Source organism: Lampris incognitus, chromosome 2 (genome assembly GCF_029633865.1).
Source record: "Lampris incognitus isolate fLamInc1 chromosome 2, fLamInc1.hap2, whole genome shotgun sequence".
Classification (NCBI taxonomy): Eukaryota; Metazoa; Chordata; class Actinopteri; order Lampriformes; family Lampridae; genus Lampris; species Lampris incognitus.
Genome location: NC_079212.1, coordinates 144,720,666 through 144,740,604, shown reverse-complemented (window position 1 = coordinate 144,740,604; position 19,939 = coordinate 144,720,666). Strand labels below are relative to the sequence as shown.

Sequence of the window (19,939 nt, the reverse complement as noted above, 5' to 3'; positions counted from 1 at the left end):
AAATCAAAGACGGCTGAATCAGTTCATCTGGACACAACGTTTATTGATGGATACGTTTCATCACTCATCTAACTGTCATCTTCAGTGTCAATTACAAAACGACCCCACCCTCAACAATAGGACCACCCTCGACACTGACCAAGTGTGTCTGCTCATGAAGCTGTCTTCAGTCCACGTACTTCACATACAGGGGGCAGTACTATAGGCGGAGGCATGGGGGCACTATGGGTTCCCCAGTCTCACCTGTAGTGGCCAACCTGTATATGGAGGAAGTGGAAAAGAGGCTCTGATGTCATATCCTGGGACACCACCTAGCCACTGGTTCAGAAGTGTGGATGACACCTGGGTTAAAATGAAACCTCAGGACGTACCACATTTCACCCACCACATGAACTCTGTGGACCCCACATCAAGCTCACCAGGGAGGAAGTGGAACATGACAGGGTAGCCTTCTTACACTGTGACATTACAGTTGGTGATGGAGGACATTTGATTGTTGATGTTTACCGTAAACCAACACATACTGGTCAGTACTTAAGGTTTGACTCTCATCATCCACTGGAGCACAAACTAGGAGTCATCAGGACGCTGGAGACCGAGCTGACAAGGTCCCCACCGACACAGCGGCTGGGGAGGGGGAGAAACCCCACATTAAACAGGCCCTGGTTAAGTGTGGTCATCCTAACTGGGGGTTTGTCAAAGCCAGGGAGACGCCCAGACAGTGCAGCAGCCGATCCAAGAGAGGAGAAGGACAACAGCTGTCTTAAGTCTAAACCAGTGGTGATTCTGTATGTGGTGGGAGTGTTGGAACAGTTGAGACCCGTAATTTCAAAAAACCACGTCCGAGTTGCTTTTAAACCCCAAAACACGCTGCGCCAGAAGTTGGTCCACCCCAAAGATCGGGTCCCCCGGCACAAACAGAGCAATATAGTGTAGCTGTTAAGTTCCAGGAGGATTGTCGTGACTTATACATCGAGGAAACTAAACAGACTCTGGCCAAGAGGATGACACAACACAGGAGAGCTAACATGTCAGGCCAGGACTCCACAGTCTACACCTTCTACACAGTCTACACCATCTACACAGTCTGCACCATCTACACACAGTCTGCACCATCTACACAGTCTGCACCATCTACACAGTCTACACCATCTACACAGTCTGCACCATCTACACACAGTCTGCACCATCTACACAGTCTACACCATCTACACAGTCTACACCATCTACACAGTCTACACCATCTACACAGTCTGCACCATCTACACACAGTCTGCACCATCTACACACAGTCTGCACCATCTACACAGTCTGCACCATCTACACAGTCTACACCATCTACACACAGTCTACACCATCTACACCATCTACACAGTCTGCACCATCTACACAGTCTGCACCATCTACACCATCTACACACAGTCTGCACCATCTACACAGTCTACACCATCTACACAGTCTGCACCATCTACACACAGTCTGCACCATCTACACACAGTCTGCACCATCTACACACAGTCTGCACCATCTACACAGTCTACACCATCTACACAGTCTACACCATCTACACAGTCTGCACCATCTACACACAGTCTACACCATCTACAGTCTACACCATCTACACAGTCTACACCATCTACACAGTCTGCACCATCTACACACAGTCTACACCATCTACACAGTCTACACCATCTACACAGTCTGCACCATCTACACAGTCTGCACCATCTACACACAGTCTGCACCATCTACACAGTCTACACCATCTACACCTTCTACACACAGTCTACACCATCTACACAGTCTACACCATCTACAGGCCGGTGGCCACTCTTTCCAGGATGAGGATGTGCACCTCCTTGATAGGGAGGAACGCTGGTTTGAACGGGGGAGTCAAAGAGGCCATCTATGTGTAGGGGGAACAACCATCCCTGATCCGGGGGCTAAGAGTACATCTGTCTCCATCTTACAATGCTGTGACTGCAACTATTCCCCAGTCCTCTGTGAACAGTACACATGGCCGTTGTAACTCTAGTTAATGGTCACGGTAATTTGCATATGAAACCGATCGTTGTTTTTGGTCGTTATGCCACTGTGTTGTTTATAAGGGTGGGGACACCTGCAGTCAGTTGAGACTGAAGAGGTCACTTAGATGATGATGAAACCTCTCTCTCAATAAACGTTGTGTCCAGATGAACTGATTCACCTTTCTTTGGTTTTCTTACCTATAGATAATTGAGCATGCATAAAGACACCAGCTTAAAACCTCACCCTCCTCACCCAGGGTGTCTGTCAAGACGCCCCCTATAGGGTTTTGGGCCGTGCATGTTTGTTTACAGCATGGGGCGCTACTCCACATGCAGTTCTGTGGTTCTCCACTAACTGGAGATTTTGTTCCTTTCCATTGTCAAGATGCACTGATCATCTGCAAAGCCACGATGTCCCCCGGTCCATAACATCAGTCTATCGATGAGTGCTCCTAGGACTGCTGCTGCCCCCTAGGGAGTAGCAGGATTTATTATCCAGGTTTGCTCCTCTAGATCCACCGTGCTCTGCTCTGCTGTCTCCTGACGACGTTAACAGGGTTACTGCGAGGAGGGTGTGGCTCTTCACCACGCACGGACGGTCATTCATCATGGAGAGGCTATATTTTACGCTCCACATGATGCTGGGGTGTATGGTGACCAGTCTAGGACGCCACGAAAGGCCATGAAGGAAAGATACTACTCCTATACTTAACCTCAGCTTAAAAAGATAACCTCTTTCATCTGGTCCTCATCAAGAAGAGATTAAGTGGGTGTTATGACAGATATACAGTACCAGGCCCCCCCTGTGTGTGTGTGTGTGTGTGTTACAGACATACCGGGCTCTCCAACCTGGGCTTTCTCCAGTCCTGGCCCTCCCGCTTTGACCTTGCTGGCCCCTCCCTCTCCCAGCGGCCCCACCGTGAACTGGAAGGGGCTCCCCGGGACGTGCACGCCCCTGTACTTCACGCTCACGCGGTGCACGCCCATCTCCGCGGGGACAAAGCGCACGCAGTAGGTGCCGTTGCCCACAGCAACCAATTCAGCTGGCTGATTGGCCCCCGAAGGGGAGGTGACCTCAGCCTTGACCTCATTGATGTCCATCTCTAGAGAGAGAGAGAGAATGGTATTAAATCATTTTACAACTACAACTTTTGCTTCAAATCAGTTGTGCTTGACCGAACATGTGACCTGTAGTTAGACTATTTACATAACGATGATTCCAGGTAGCAGAATATTCCCCCCCCCCTTTTCTCCCCAATACTATCCGGCCAATTACCCCATTCTTCCGAGCCGTCCCGGTCTCTGCTCCGCCCCCTCTGCCGATCCGGGGAGGGCTGCAGACTACCACATGCCTCCTCCCATACATGTGGAGTCACCAGCCGCTTCTTTTCACCTGACAGTGAGGAGTTTCACCAGGGGGGATGTAGCACATGGGAGGATCACGCTACTCCCCCCAGTTCTCCCTCCCCCCCCAACAGGCGCCCCAACTGACCAGAGGAGGCGCTAGTGCAGCGACCAGGACGCACACCCACATCTGGCTTCTCACCCGCAGACACGGCCAGTTGTGTCTGTAGGGTCGCCCGACCGAGCCGGAGGTGACACGGGGATTCGAACCGGCGATCCTTGTGTTGGTAGGCAACGGACCAGACCGCCACACTACCCGGACGCCCCGTAGCAGAATATTGTTGCAGTGATTTGTAACGTGTCTGAATGAAACTGGTGAGAGTTATGACATCAGGCTGTGAACATCTCTCTCTCTCACACACACAGACACACACACACACACACACACACACAGAGGGGATGGTGAAATATTCTACAATATGAGGCAAAGCAAACTCACAACAGATTCAAGCACACTCACAGACACACACACAGACACACACACAGACACACACACACACACACACACACACAGAGGGGATGGTGAAATATTCTACAATATGAGGCAAAGCAAACTCACAACAGATTCAAGCACACTCACAGACACACACACAGACACACACACACACACACACACACACACACACAGAGGGGATGGTGAAATATTCTACAATATGAGGCAAAGCAAACTCACAACAGATTCAAGCGCACACACAGACACACACACAGACACACTAAAACCCCCATACAAACATGCTCGCTGTGGGTTGCCACATGCCACGGTGCTCATCAAAGCGCGTTGTGGTGCCAACCTCATGGTGCCAACCCCAGCGACTGTTCACGGGCTCCACAACCCACCCTCCTCCTGGTCAGCTGCTCCGCCGGCAGGGCGGCGGGCCGTAACAATCCAAACACCCCCGGTGCCCCGCGCCTCCCTCTCTAGCACCAGGCCAGACAGCCCGGACACGCGCCGGACCCGCCCGGGGGAGAGGCCACGCCCTCGGGTCGGGGCAGGGAACCAAGCCCTGGGGCTGCCGGGTTTTCCAGACCACCAGAGGAAACAACGGGAGCAGAAGGAGGATGAGGGTGAAGAGGAAGAGCGAGAGAGGAGCTCCCGAGACAAGACCAGGAGAAACCAGCTGACTGGAGGAAGAAGAGGCAAGAAGGAAAGACAGAAGGACAAGAGAGAAAGACAGGATGGAGAGAGAAAGGGAAAAGAGATTCAACGAGGGGAGCAGGACGGAGGAAAAAGACAAAACGGGAGACAGGTGAAGGCTAGCTGGGCAGATCTGAGATCAGTTTAGAAGAGCATATAAGGGGGAGCAGGACAGGAGCTGTACATTTGCATCAGACAGCAGACAGGAGACTAAAAAGACAAAGAAAGGAAGAAGAAATCCAGTCTGTTCTCAGTTCAGCGTCCTCAAACCTTCACCCAGCTGACAAACATGGCTTACGTTGGGTTTCACAGCCGCCGAGAGCCGTTTTTCGGTGCGTAGGCAGCAGAACTATAACATGAGAAGAGGTCAAGTCCAAGCCACCATGGCCTGTTGGCACATCATGACCAGGATTTAAGCAGCCTTCCTGTTTCTACACACCTGCCCTGCCCTGCCCTGTTGTATAAACACTTTACACATCCATCATCCGAGCCACTTATCCTAATCAGGGTGGCGGGGATGCTGGAGCCTATCCCAGCAGCCATTGGGTGGCAGGCGGGGGAGACACCCTGGACAGGTCGCCAGGCCATCACAGGGCCGACACACACACACCTAGGGGCAATTTACTCCGGCCCAGTCACCTGACCTACAGGTCTCTGGACTGTGGGAGGAAACCGGAAACCCACACAGACACGGGGAGAACATGCAAACTCCACACAGAGGACGACCCGGGACGACCCCCAAGGTTGGACTACCCCGGGGCTCGAACCCAGGACCTTCTTGCTGTGAGGCGACCGCGCTAACCACCATGCCGCCCAACAAATGTTTTAATTTTTTAACCACTTATTGAAGGAAAAACGCCATCCAACACCAAGTGCTGCCCAATGGCTGCTGGGATAGGCTCCAGCATCCCCGCCACCCTGAGAGCAGGATAAGCCGTTTGGATAATGGATGGATGGATGGTTGATTGAGTACCTAAGGGGTCAATTACTTTTTCACACAGGGTCAATTGGTGTTGGATAACTTTTTACCCTAAAAAAATTTTTTTTATCATTTCTAAACCGAATGTGTTTACTCAGGTTCTCCGTCTTATTAGATTTATTTTTTTTGGTTTGTTTGTAATTTCCCCCCTTTTTCTCCCCAATTTTATCCGGCCAATTAACCCCACTCTTCCGAGCCGTCCCGGTCTCTGCTCCACCCCCTCTGCCGATCCGGGGAGGGCTGCAGACTACCACACGCCTCCTCCCATACATGTGGAGTCACCAGCCCCTTCTTTTCACCTGACGGTGAGGAGTTTCCCCAGGGGGACGTAGCGCATGAGAGGATCACGCTACTCCCCCCAGTTCCCTCTCCCCCCTGAACAAGCGCCCCGACTGACCAGAAGAGGCGCTAGTGCAGCGACCAGGACACACACCCATATCCGGCTTCCCACCCGCAGACACGGCCGGTTGTGTCTGTCGGGACGCCCGACCACGCCAGAGGCAACACGGGGATTCGAACCGCTGAATCCCCGTGTTGGTAGGCAACGGGATAGACCGCCACGCCACCTGAACGCCCCCTTATACTGGATTTTGTATGAAACATCTGCAACAATTAAGTGTGCCAAATATGCAGAAATTGGGAAGGGAGGTAAATAATTTGTCACAGCACTGTGTATACATATAAGTATATAATCTTGGATATGAAGACACATTATATTGTATATACATATAAGTATATAATCTTTGATATGAAGACACATTATATTGTATATACATATAAGTATATAATCTTTGATATGTAGATACATTATATTGTATATACATATAAGTATATAATCTTTGATATGTAGATACATTATATTGTATATACATATAAGTATATAATCTTTGATATGAAGACACATTATATTGTATATACATATAAGTATATAATCTTTGATATGAAGACACATTATATTGTATATACATATAAGTATATAATCTTTGATATGTAGATACATTATATTGTATATACATATAAGTATATAATCTTTGATATGAAGACACATTATATTGTATATACATATAAGTATATAATCTTTGATATGTAGATACATTATATTGTATATACATATAAGTATATAATCTTTGATATGAAGACACATTATATTGTATATAAATATAAGTATATAATCTTTGATATGTAGATACATTATATTATATATACATATAAGTATATAATCTTTGATATGAAGACACATATTGTATATACATATAAGTATATAATCTTTGATATGTAGATACATTATATCGTATATACATATAAGTATATAATCTTCGATATGTAGATACATTATATCATATATACATATAAGTATATAATCTTTGATATGAAGACACATTATATTGTATATACATATAAGTATATAATCTTTGATATGTAGATACATTATATCGTATATACATATAAGTATATAATCTTCGATATGTAGATACATTATATCATATATACATATAAGTATATAATCTTTGATATGAAGACACATTATATTGTATATACATATAAGTATATAATCTTTGATATGTAGATACATTATATCATATATACATATAAGTATATAATCTTTGATATGAAGACACATTATATTGTATATACATATAAGTATATAATCTTTGATATGTAGATACATTATATCGTATATACATATAAGTATATAATCTTCGATATGTAGATACATTATATCATATATACATATAAGTATATAATCTTTGATATGAAGACACATTATATTGTATATACATATAAGTATATAATCTTTGATATGTAGATACATTATATCATATATACATATAAGTATATAATCTTTGATATGAAGACACATTATATTGTATATACATATAAGTATATAATCTTTGATATGTAGATACATTATATCGTATATACATATAAGTATATAATCTTTGATATGAAGACACATTATATTGTATATACATATAAGTATATAATCTTTGATATGAAGACACATTATATTGTATATACATATAAGTATATAATCTTTGATATGTAGATACATTATATTGTATCTACATATCAAAAATTCAATATAATGAATCCACATGCTCGTCCCCAGGTCGGATTCACAACAAAATGTGACAAAGCGGTTTACGGCACACGGACGTAATACATATTCACAATGGAGATCCATGAGCTCATGGCCATATGTCTCACACACGGCTGTTCTTCTTCAGCTCTCTGTTCTGTACCAAACAAACCTATCAGATCCCAGAGGATGAATGGAGGTCTTTGTGAAAGAAACCCAAAACCCCTCATAACAACTTAGAATAAAATTTGTCTTTCCAACCTGTTCCTGAGTGTTCTGCATTTCCACTGGAGGGCAACAAAAACACCACAGCCAATAAAACGGCCCACAGAAGGAAAAGACTCTTCTGATGAGGACTGGCTGATGATATCATACCTGGTACCCCGAGGTTTTGGTCACATATGCTGTTAATGCCAGTGATAGTTTGTGTGTGTGTGTGTGTGTGTACCTGGTATTTTGAGGTTGAGGTCACACACACTGCCCACGCTGGCGACGGACGCCGCCCTCTGTCGTCGAGTGATGCTCTCTCGGATACGCCCCTCTCCTGTCACGCGCACTGTAAACGGACTTCCTGTTGGCAGAGACACATTTGAGTAATAAAAAATATGATGGATGAGATACGATGACGATCAGAACTTGAGATATAGACGGCTCCCCATTCTAAAAGATAAGAGGTCTAGTCTTGTGGGTCAGGGACTTGCTGCCCAGCAGCATTTCCAAAATGGCGGCTGAGTGAACCGGCATCTCCAGAGAGACCCTGGCAGACATGTTCTGAGCTGTATTAAAACATCAGTACCGACCTGGTATGTGATCCTCAGCAAAGCGGATGGAGACGATGTAGTTTCCTGGTTCCGTGGGGCAGTAGGACACGCCACATGTCCCGTCCTCCATGTCCTCCGTCCGGATGTCCACTTTACTGGGACCCTCGATGGATAAGGCCAGACCTCCATAGCCTGGAGACACAGAGACGGACACGGATGGATCAATATATGGACCGGACTAGTTCATAGAAATATCTGTAGACTGGACTAACTACTGGTGAGTACGGGGGTACAGGTTCTGGCTGTAATGTTTTATCAGGCTCTGAATTTATTTTTTATTTGTTTTCTTTTAGCAGCACCTTCTTTTCCTCTGTGCACTTTATGTAAAGTGTATTTGTGCATTGCTTTTTTTTTGGGTGGAATTTTCCCCCTTTTCCTTCCCAATTTTAACACGGCCAATTACCCCACTCTTCCGAGGCGTCCCAGTCGCTGCTCCACCCCCTCTGCTGATGCAGGGAGGGCTGCAGACTACCACATGCCTCCTCCCATACATGTGGAGTGGGAGGATCACGCTATTCCCCCCAGTTCCCCCCCAAACAGGCGCCCCGGCTGACCAGAGGAGGCGCTAGTGCAGTGACCAGGACACATACCCACATCCGGCTTCCCACCCGCAGACACTGCCAATTGTGTCTGTTGGGACGCCCGACCAAGCCGGAGGTAACACGGGGATTCGAACCGGCGATCCCCGTGTTGGTAGGCAACGGAATAGACCGCCACGCTCCTCGGACGCCACGGTGCATTGTATTTTAATATGTGAAATGTGCTATATATATTAAGTTTGATTGAAAAGATACAGAGAACACACACACACACACACACACACACACACACACACACACACACTAGACAAATTAGACATATCAATAATTAGACATATATATAATTGGACATATCAGACATATATCAATATACAGACTGGGCTAATGAGCTAGAGAAACAGGTATATTAAGAGCCAACAGATTCAATAAGCAAGGTCATCGATGGAGGGACAACGCCCCAACAGGGGGCGACATACTGACATTATGGACTGGGGCCTCCAACAGACCGTCGAGGTGGGGATTGGCTGAAATGGTGTTGTGTATTCTAGGTTTAACCTGCCGAAGCCAGGGTCAACATGTTAAACACACACCAGTTCTGCCAAGTAAAGCCTTTCCGAGCCACCTGCCGGTAAAGACGTGACTAATGCGAGCTGTGGTGGAGCAGAGGCGGCCCGACACCTGACGGCACTCACACACCCAGCCAGCCAGCCAGCCAGCCAGACCCGCTGTCTGCCAGCACGCCTACTGGGTCACACAGCATGGGAACAGAGGATGAGAGATTTATTATACATTTCATTATCAGTTCATCATATTGTTTACTATAAGCAGTGTGTATGTGTGAATGTGTGTGTGTGGGGGGGGGTCTGTATGACATCACTTTAACCTAATCAATCCATCTGAGGTGTAGAACAGTGTTTCTCAACCGGGGGTCCGCGGACCCCTAGTGGTCCGTGGTGTAATTGCAAGGGGTCCTTGAAAATAAAATATCTTTAAAAAAAAGATCCTATGACATTTATAGAAATAGGATTATTTTACTCAAATGTGACTGAGACCTTTATCTACCTAAACTATAAAGGGTAACAGGACTTTTTTCTCTAATTACATCTGTTTCACAAGTGTAATTTATTGTATTTTAATAAGAGATCTCGCTCCCGTTTGCATTGTTAAAAGTTACTGAATACATATTCTGTGTTGTTACATATATCTGAAAGTTACAGAATACATATTCTGTTTTTTTACATATATCTGAAAGTTACTGAATACATATTCTGTTTTGTTACATATATCTGAAAGTTACTGAATACATATTCTGTGTTGTTACATATATCTGAAAGTTACTGAATACATATTCTGTGTTGTTACATATATCTGAAAGTTACTGAATACATATTCTGTTTTGTTACATATATCTGAAAGTTACTGAATACATATTCTGTTTTGTTACATATATCTGAAAGTTACTGAATACATATTCTGTGTTGTTACTGAATACATATTCTGTGTTGTTACATATATCTGAAAGTTACTGAATACATATTCTGTTTTGTTACATATATCTGAAAGTTACTGAATACATATTGTTTTGTTACATATATCTGAAAGTTACTGAATACATATTCTGTTTTGTTACATATATCTGAAAGTTGCTGCATAAGAATTCTGTTTTGTTAACTATATCTAAGTTACAACTGAAAGCTCTTATTTTTGCCCCAAAGAGTGAATTAATGCTATAATGCAATTTAAAATGCAGTTTCTACTGTTTCTATCAAATTGCAACCCCCCTCCCCCAAGATCAGGTGGAGGGGTCCTCAGGGTAGATCAAAAATACGCAGGGAGCCCAAGACCCCAAAAAGGTTGAGAACCACTGGTGTAGAACATCCATCCATCCAGGGGACTGGTAGATGAAAAAATCTACCGGCCAAGCATATTTTTTAACCGGCCAAAATAATTAGTAGCCTTTTTTTGTGCCATACATATGTTTTCAGTACATATCAATGAGAGAATAAGGTATTGTGTTGAATAAAAGCTTTTCAAAACGTGACAAGAGCAAATCTGAAGCAAAAATATTTTATGTAAAATTAGTCAATTTTAACATACTTGTAAAATTTTCTCAAAAGATAAAATGTTACAAGTATGATTTCATGTTTTATTTGCAGTATTATTATAACTACTCGAGTGCTCCCACATGCCCGTCCCTAGTCCCAGACTACTTCTCACTCTACAGCAGCCACTCTCTTTGCACCGTCCATGAAGTCTGGCCTCCTGCTCCTGACAGAGTCTTGGTGCCACAGATCAGCTGCACCACCAGTAGATCCGACAGTGTGTCTGAGTTGAGGTTGGACCGCCAATCAGTTTTTTCTTAAATTTATTTCTGATTTTTCCCTTTTCATTGAGCTTACTGCATGCATTCGCCAACTGCAGCTCTCCGGCCGGCAGTCTCGAAGGAGTCGCCTCGCCACTTTCGTGACAAGGCGACTCCAGGCCGAACCACTGCTTTTTCCCCACACACACCCAGAGACGCATTCATGTGACGAACACAAGCAGACTCCGCCCCCCTCCCGAAGACAGCGTTGCCAATTATTGCTGCTTCATCGAGTCCGGCCATAGTCGGATCTGACGAGACGGGGCGCAAATCCCGGTCCCCAGGGCAACTGCATCGACACAAAGCGGACGCTTAGACCGCTACACCACCGCGGACCCTGACCGCCAATCAGTTTTAACCTGTTTCATGGTGTTGAAGCTAGCACACAGCTAACGTTAGTGCAAGCTAGGTGTCACATGCTAACGTTAGCTACGGCCAGCACTTTGTTTACGCCGTATAAGGATATTTTGAGACGACAACTAAATTCACTTACTCGCACATCCATTCGAAGTCAGAGACTGGTCTGGCCCTCTTGCCAATGGCATGCACAGTCCTAAACATGTTCTGCATTTTCATGCTGGAAGAAAAGAGTCGGCTAATACTGAGTGTGATGGGTGCTGCTGCCGTTGTTCCTCGAGTGTGTGCGTAATGTTACCCGCCAGCAGCGTCTAGCAACATTCTAAAGCACTTTGATTGGTTAGTTTCTGTTACTGTTGTTGCTATGTTATTGTTCTAATGCACTTTGATTGGTTAGTTTCTGCTACTGTTGTTGCTATGTTATTGTTCTGATGCACTTTGATTGGTTAGTTTCTGCTACTGTTGTTGTTATTGTTCTAATGCACTTTGATTGGTTAGTTTCTGTTACTGTTGTTGCTATGTTATTGTTCTAATGCACTTTGATTGGTTAATTTCTGCTACTGTTGTTGCTGTTATTGTTCTAATGCACTTTGATTGGTTAGTTTCTGCTACTGTTGTTGTTATTGTTCTAATGCACTTTGATTGGTTAGTTTCTGCTACTGTTGTTGCTATGTTATTGTTCTAATGCACTTTGATTGGTTAGTTTCTGCTACTGTTGTTGCTGTTATTGTTCTAATGCACTTTGATTGGTTAGTTTCTGTTACTGTTGTTGCTATGTTATTGTTCTAATGCACTTTGATTGGTTAGTTTCTGTTACTGTTGTTGCTATGTTATTGTTCTAATGCACTTTGATTGGTTAGTTTCTGTTACTGTTGTTGCTGTTATTGTTCTAATGCACTTTGATTGGTTAGTTTCTGCTACTGTTGTTGCTATGTTATTGTTCTAATGCACTTTGATTGGTTAGTTTCTGCTACTGTTGTTGCTGTTATTGTTCTAATGCACTTTGATTGGTTAGTTTCTGCTACCGTTGTTGCTGTTATTGTTCTAATGCACTTTGATTGGTTAGTTTCTGCTACCGTTGTTGCTGTTATTGTTCTAATGCACTTTGATTGGTTAGTTTCTGTTACTGTTGTTGCTGTTATTGTTCGGATGCACTTTGATTGGTTAGTTTCTGCTACTGTTGTTGCTGTTATTGTTCTAAGGCACTTTGATTGGTTAGTTTCTGCTACTGTTGTTGCTGTTATTGTTCTAATGCACTTTGATTGGTTAGTTTCTGCTACTCTTGTTGCTGTTATTGTTCTAATGCACTTTGATTGGTTAGTTTCTGCTACTGTTGTTGCTGTTATTGTTCTAATGCACTTTGATTGGTTAGTTTCTGTTACTGTTGTTGCTGTTATTGTTCTAATGCACTTTGATTGGTTAGTTTCTGCTACTGTTGTTGCTGTTATTGTTCTAATGCACTTTGATTGGTTAGTTTCTGCTACTGTTGTTGCTGTTATTGTTCTAATGCACTTTGATTGGTTAGTTTCTGTTACTGTTGTTGCTATATTATTGTTCTAATGCACTTTGATTGGTTAGTTTCTGCTACTGTTGTTGCTGTTATTGTTCTAATGCACTTTGATTGGTTAGTTTCTGTTACTGTTGTTGCTGTTATTGTTCTAATGCACTTTGATTGGTTAGTTTCTGCTACTGTTGTTGCTGTTATTGTTCTAATGCACTTTGATTGGTTAGTTTCTGTTACTGTTGTTGCTATGTTATTGTTCGGATGCACTTTGGTTGGTTAATTTCTGTTATTATTGTTATGTTATTGCTGTTGTTAAGGATAGAGAGAGAGAGAGAGAGATGGGGGGGATTAAGTGGTTGGATTTCCCTTTTTTTGTTACTCGGTAAGTGGCGGGTAGGCTTCTGAGATTTACTCGCCAATCAGAAATTCTACTCGCATTTGGCGGGTGGCGAGTGTTAATTTCGGACCCTGCATCCATCTTTCTTTTAATCCATCTACTGATTAAACTGTCCACCCATTACTCTCTACCCACATATTCATCTGTCCATCCACATATCCATCCATTTGTCTACCCGTACATTTACATGTCCAACACGAGGACCGAAACAGGAAATGGGAACAAACAGAAGAAAAATGGAGAGAGGGAGAAATTATTGTTTTTTTGACAACTACTGTTATTAAACATGTACTTTTAACAACGCTAAGCCATGTTATTACTATCGCCTAGAGATCATCTGTTAACGCCTGTTTGAAGCTGCTGCTGTTTTGTTACAGTGCAAAAACCATCAGTAGACATCAGTCTTTCAGCCACTCAAAGACGGTAAGACGGAGTTGTCCATTACATTAAATTATTTATTTAAGAACCATACACGTCAGTTAAATATACCTGTACGGACACAATTACTACAAGCAGTTTCCATGTGTACTGTCCTAAAAACTCTCGCTAAAAAGTCACAAAGTTTAAAATGATGACTTGACACCAAAGATATCATCTCCACCAATCAGAGCAAGTTATCACCTCCACCAATCAGAGCGAGTTATCATCTCTACCAATCAGAGCAAGTTGTCATCTCCACCAATCAGAGCAAGTTATCATCTCCACCAATCAGAGCAAGTTATCATCTCCACCAATCAGAGCAAGTTGTCATCTCCACCAATCAGAGCAAGTTATCATCTCCACCAATCAGAGCAAGTTATCTCCACCAATCAAAGGAAGTTATCATCTCCACCAATCAGAGCAAGTTATCTCCACCAATCAAAGGAAGTTATCATCTCCACCAATCACAGCAAGTTGTCATCTCCACCAATCAGAGCAAGTTATCTCTACCAATCAAAGGAAGTTATCATCTCCACCAATCACAGCAAGTTATCATCTCCACCAATCAGAGGAAGTCATCTCCACCAATCACAGCAAGTTATCATCTCCACCAATCAGAGCAAGTTATCATCTCCACCAACCAGAGGAAGTCATCTCAACCAATCAAAGCGTGTTATTGATCTCATATTGTCATGTGCTGACCTGCGTCTCTGGTGTCCACCACGAAGCTGGCGTTGGTGAAGGTCTGTCCCTGCATCAGACCGTCTCCGTAGGCTTTAACCCGGCTGGCGTCCCCGATCTCAGACTGGACCACCATGATGGTGATGGGGCTGTTGGCCACGTGGCGCCCGTTCTTCAGGATACTCACCAGGTGCTCCCCTACCTCCCGCGGGATGAAGGAGATGCCTGGAGCAAAGGGGAGAGAGAGGAGAAAAGTTCAGAAGGAGTGAGAGGAGGGCCGGTGAAGAGGAAGCAGATAGAAGAGTGGGTGAGGAAGATTAAAGATTGGCGAAGAAAGTGTTTTCAATTTCATTTGTTCAAGACAATTTAACATGTTAAACTGTTCATGTTTGGAACTCGACAGAGATAGGGCTTGAAGACAAACTTAAAAATAACGTACGTGTGTGTGTGTGTGTGTGTGTGTGTGTGTGTGTGTGTGTGTGTGTGTGTGTGTGTGAGACAGATGGCAGCAGGTGACACATGGCTGGAAAGCTCCATAGCAGTTTGTTGAAACTTAAACTAATGGTTGAAACAACCAGGGGTAATTTAAAGGTTGATCCAGGTGATGTGATGGGTGAACAGCTGAGTGTTAGAGAATGATTGACACAACCATTCAGCAATCAGTGCTTAGCAATCCTCTCACCTTCCTCCTACAGCTGAGCAATGGAGTTGCAATGCGTGGATAGAAAGTAATAGAATACAAAAAAAACTGCTAAAAGAACTGGAAATTATGAAATGTGTTGTTGGGGAAACTTTCAAACAGATTCGTGTTAATCTTTGCGACTGAAAGAATGTATTTTTTGTGCTTTTCCTGAATCTTAAATCTGTCATTGGTACCAATGTGGTGGAGAGTTACTATGGAGGTGTGAAGAGGTTTGGTACCTATGTGGTGGTAAGTTATGGAGGTGTGAAGAGGTTTGGTACCTATGTGGTGGAAAGTTACTATGGAGGTGTGAAGAGGTTTGGTACCTATGTGGTGGAAAGTTACTATGGAGGTGTGAAGAGGTTTGGTACCTATGTGGTGGAAAGTTATGGAGGTGTGAAGAGGTTTGGTACCTATGTGGTGGAAAGTTATGGAGGTGTGAAGAGGTTTGGTACCTATGTGGTGGAAAGTTATGGAGGTGTGAAGAGGTTTGGTACCTATGTGGTGGAAAGTTATGGAGGTGTGAAGAGGTTTGGTACCTATGTGGTGGAAAGTTATGGAGGTGTGAAGAGGTTTGGTACCTATGTGGTGGAAAGTTATGGAGGTGTGAAGAGGTTTGGTACCTATGTGGTGGAAAGTTATGGAGGTGTGAAGAGGTTTGGTACCTATATGGTGGAAAGTTGCTATGGAGGTGTGAAGAGGTTTGGTACCTATGTGGTGGAAAGTTATGGAGGTGTGAAGAGGTTTGGTACCTATGTGGTGGAAAGTTATGGAGGTGTGAAGAGGTTTGGTACCTATGTGGTGGAAAGTTATAGAGGTGTGAAGAGGTTTGGTACCTATGTGGTGGAAAGTTATGGAGGTGTGAAGAGGTTTGGTACCTATGTGGTGGAAAGTTACTATGGAGGTGTGAAGAGGTTTGGTACCTATGTGGTGGAAAGTTATGGAGGTGTGAAGAGGTTTGGTATCGATGTGGTGGAAAGTTATGGAAATGTGAAGAGGTTTGGTACCTATGTGGTGGAAAGTTATGGAGGTGTGAAGAGGTTTGGTACCTATGTGGTGGAAAGTTATGGAGGTGTGAAGAGGTTTGGTACCTATGTGGTGGAAAGTTATGGAGGTGTGAAGAGGTTTGGTATCGATGTGGTGGAAAGTTATGGAGGTGTGAAGAGGTTTGGTACCTATGTGGTGGAAAGTTATGGAGGTGTGAAGAGGTTTGGTACCTATGTGGTGGAAAGTTATGGAGGTGTGAAGAGGTTTGGTATCGATGTGGTGGAAAGTTATGGAAATGTGAAGAGGTTTGGTACCTATGTGGTGGAAAGTTACTATGGAGGTGTGAAGAGGTTTGGTACCTATGTGGTGGAAAGTTATGGAGGTGTGAAGAGGTTTGGTATCGATGTGGTGGAAAGTTATGGAAATGTGAAGAGGTTTGGTATCGATGTGGTGGAAAGTTATGGAGGTGTGAAGAGGTTTGGTATCGATGTGGTGGAAAGTTATGGAAATGTGAAGAGGTTTGGTACCTATGTGGTGGAAAGTTACTATGGAGGTGTGAAGAGGTTTGGTACCTATGTGGTGGAAAGTTATGGAAATGTGAAGAGGTTTGGTACCTATGTGGTGGAAAGTTATGGAGGTGTGAAGAGGTTTGGTATCGATGTGGTGGAAAGTTATGGAAATGTGAAGAGGTTTGGTACCTATGTGGTGGAAAGTTATGGAGGTGTGAAGAGGTTTGGTACCTATGTGGTGGAAAGTTATGGAGGTGTGAAGAGGTTTGGTACCTATGTGGTGGAAAGTTATGGAGGTGTGAAGAGGTTTGGTATCGATGTGGTGGAAAGTTATGGAGGTGTGAAGAGGTTTGGTACCTATGTGGTGGAAAGTTATGGAGGTGTGAAGAGGTTTGGTACCTATGTGGTGGAAAGTTATGGAGGTGTGAAGAGGTTTGGTATCGATGTGGTGGAAAGTTATGGAAATGTGAAGAGGTTTGGTACCTATGTGGTGGAAAGTTACTATGGAGGTGTGAAGAGGTTTGGTACCTATGTGGTGGAAAGTTATGGAGGTGTGAAGAGGTTTGGTATCGATGTGGTGGAAAGTTATGGAAATGTGAAGAGGTTTGGTATCGATGTGGTGGAAAGTTATGGAGGTGTGAAGAGGTTTGGTATCGATGTGGTGGAAAGTTATGGAAATGTGAAGAGGTTTGGTACCTATGTGGTGGAAAGTTACTATGGAGGTGTGAAGAGGTTTGGTACCTATGTGGTGGAAAGTTATGGAGGTGTGAAGAGGTTTGGTACCTATGTGGTGGAAAGTTATGGAAATGTGAAGAGGTTTGGTACCTATGTGGTGGAAAGTTATGGAGGTGTGAAGAGGTTTGGTATCGATGTGGTGGAAAGTTATGGAAATGTGAAGAGGTTTGGTACCTATGTGGTGGAAAGTTACTATGGAGGTGTGAAGAGGTTTGGTATCGATGTGGTGGGAAAGTTATGGAGGCGTTAAGAGGTTTGGTACCTATGTGGTGGAAAGTTACTATGGAGGTGTGAAGAGGTTTGGTATCGATGTGGTGGGAAAGTTATGGAGGTGTGAAGAGGTTTGGTACCTATGTGGTGGAAAGTTATGGAAGTGTGAAGAGGTTTGGTACCTATGTGGTGGAAAGTTATGGAGGTGTGAAGAGGTTTGGTACCTATGTGGTGGAAAGTTATGGAGGTGTGAAGAGGTTTGGTATCGATGTGGTGGAAAGTTATGGAAATGTGAAGAGGTTTGGTACCTATGTGGTGGAAAGTTATGGAGGTGTGAAGAGGTTTGGTATCGATGTGGTGGAAAGTTATGGAAATGTGAAGAGGTTTGGTACCTATGTGGTGGAAAGTTATGGAGGTGTGAAGAGGTTTGGTACCTATGTGGTGGAAAGTTATGGAGGTGTGAAGAGGTTTGGTACCAATGTGGTGGAAAGTTACTATGGAGGTGTGAAGAGGTTTGGTACCTATGTAGTGGAAAGTTATGGAGGTGTGAAGAGGTTTGGTACCTATGTGGTGGAAAGTTATGGAGGTGTGAAGAGGTTTGGTACCAATGTGGTGGTAAGTTATGGAGGTGTGAAGAGGTTTGGTACCTATGTGGTGGAAAGTTACTATGGAGGTGTGAAGAGGTTTGGTACCTATGTGGTGGAAAGTTACTATGGAGGTGTGAAGAGGTTTGGTACCTATGTGGTGGAAAGTTATGGAGGTGTGAAGAGGTTTGGTATCGATGTGGTGGAAAGTTATGGAAATGTGAAGAGGTTTGGTACCTATGTGGTGGAAAGTTATGGAGGTGTGAAGAGGTTTGGTACCTATGTGGTGGAAAGTTATGGAGGTGTGAAGAGGTTTGGTACCAATGTGGTGGAAAGTTACTATGGAGGTGTGAAGAGGTTTGGTACCTATGTAGTGGAAAGTTATGGAGGTGTGAAGAGGTTTGGTACCTATGTGGTGGAAAGTTATGGAGGTGTGAAGAGGTTTGGTACCAATGTGGTGGTAAGTTATGGAGGTGTGAAGAGGTTTGGTACCTATGTGGTGGAAAGTTACTATGGAGGTGTGAAGAGGTTTGGTACCGATGTGGTGGAAAGTTATGGAGGTGTGAAGAGGTTTGGTACCTATGTGGTGGAAAGTTACTATGGAGGTGTGAAGAGGTTTGGTACCTATGTGGTGGAAAGTTATGGAAGTGTGAAGAGGTTTGGTACCTATGTGGTGGAAAGTTATGGAAGTGTGAAGAGGTTTGGTACCTATGTGGTGGAAAGTTATGGAGGTGTGAAGAGGTTTGGTATCGATGTGGTAGAAAGTTATGGAAATGTGAAGAGGTTTGGTATCGATGTGGTGGAAAGTTACTATGGAGGTGTGAAGAGGTTTGGTATCGATGTGGTGGGAAAGTTATGGAGGCGTTAAGAGGTTTGGTACCTATGTGGTGGAAAGTTATGGAGGCGTTAAGAGGTTTGGTATCGATGTGGTGGGAAAGTTATGGAGGTGTGAAGAGGTTTGGTACCTATGTGGTGGAAAGTTATGGAGGCGTTAAGAGGTTTGGTACCTATGTGGTTGTTGGGCATTCTCTTCAGCAGACACGGCTCATCCCTTCCTGACGGGGCTTTGATGCTGGCTGTCAGCAGGCTGAGGTCCGTCTCATTAATGTCTAGAGAGAAATCTGCTGCCGAACCCAACTTCACCTGAGAACGCCGCTGGTTGTCCTCTGAAACACACAGGAAAAACAATACAAACAACTGTAAAGAAACTGCACACACTTCTCCTATATTACATTTTGTATTGTCTTGTCTCATATAATTGTATTTACATTCATGATTTCTTACGCCTGCTGCTGTGTGTTTTTTTTCCTAATCAGTTATAGTACATTATCTACTTAATAGAAGAATTCATCATTACACTTTGTCATTCAATCTGCAAACTGAAGAAAAGTATGTTTTGAGACAACGGTCCCTAAACCCGGCAACATTTTGACTACAGCAACAATATACTTAGCAACCATTAGGGTTACGTTAACCAAATTGATCCCAAATTTCAAATTCAGCGCGTGCAACTTTATCTAAACGTG

The 19,939-nt window shown here is 43.8% G+C and overlaps 1 protein-coding gene across 1 annotated transcript in view; it reads right to left on the bottom strand.

Moving 5' to 3' along the window:
• LOC130107729 (filamin-B) overlaps positions 1-19,939 on the bottom strand; it is a 139,288-nt gene that overhangs the window by 9,434 nt on the left and 109,915 nt on the right. Inside the window, 5 exon segments of the mRNA XM_056274456.1 lie at positions 2,864-3,130; positions 8,074-8,196; positions 8,426-8,578; positions 14,728-14,931; positions 19,421-19,579. Of these exon segments, the coding sequence (XP_056130431.1) occupies positions 2,864-3,130; positions 8,074-8,196; positions 8,426-8,578; positions 14,728-14,931; positions 19,421-19,579 (906 nt within the window).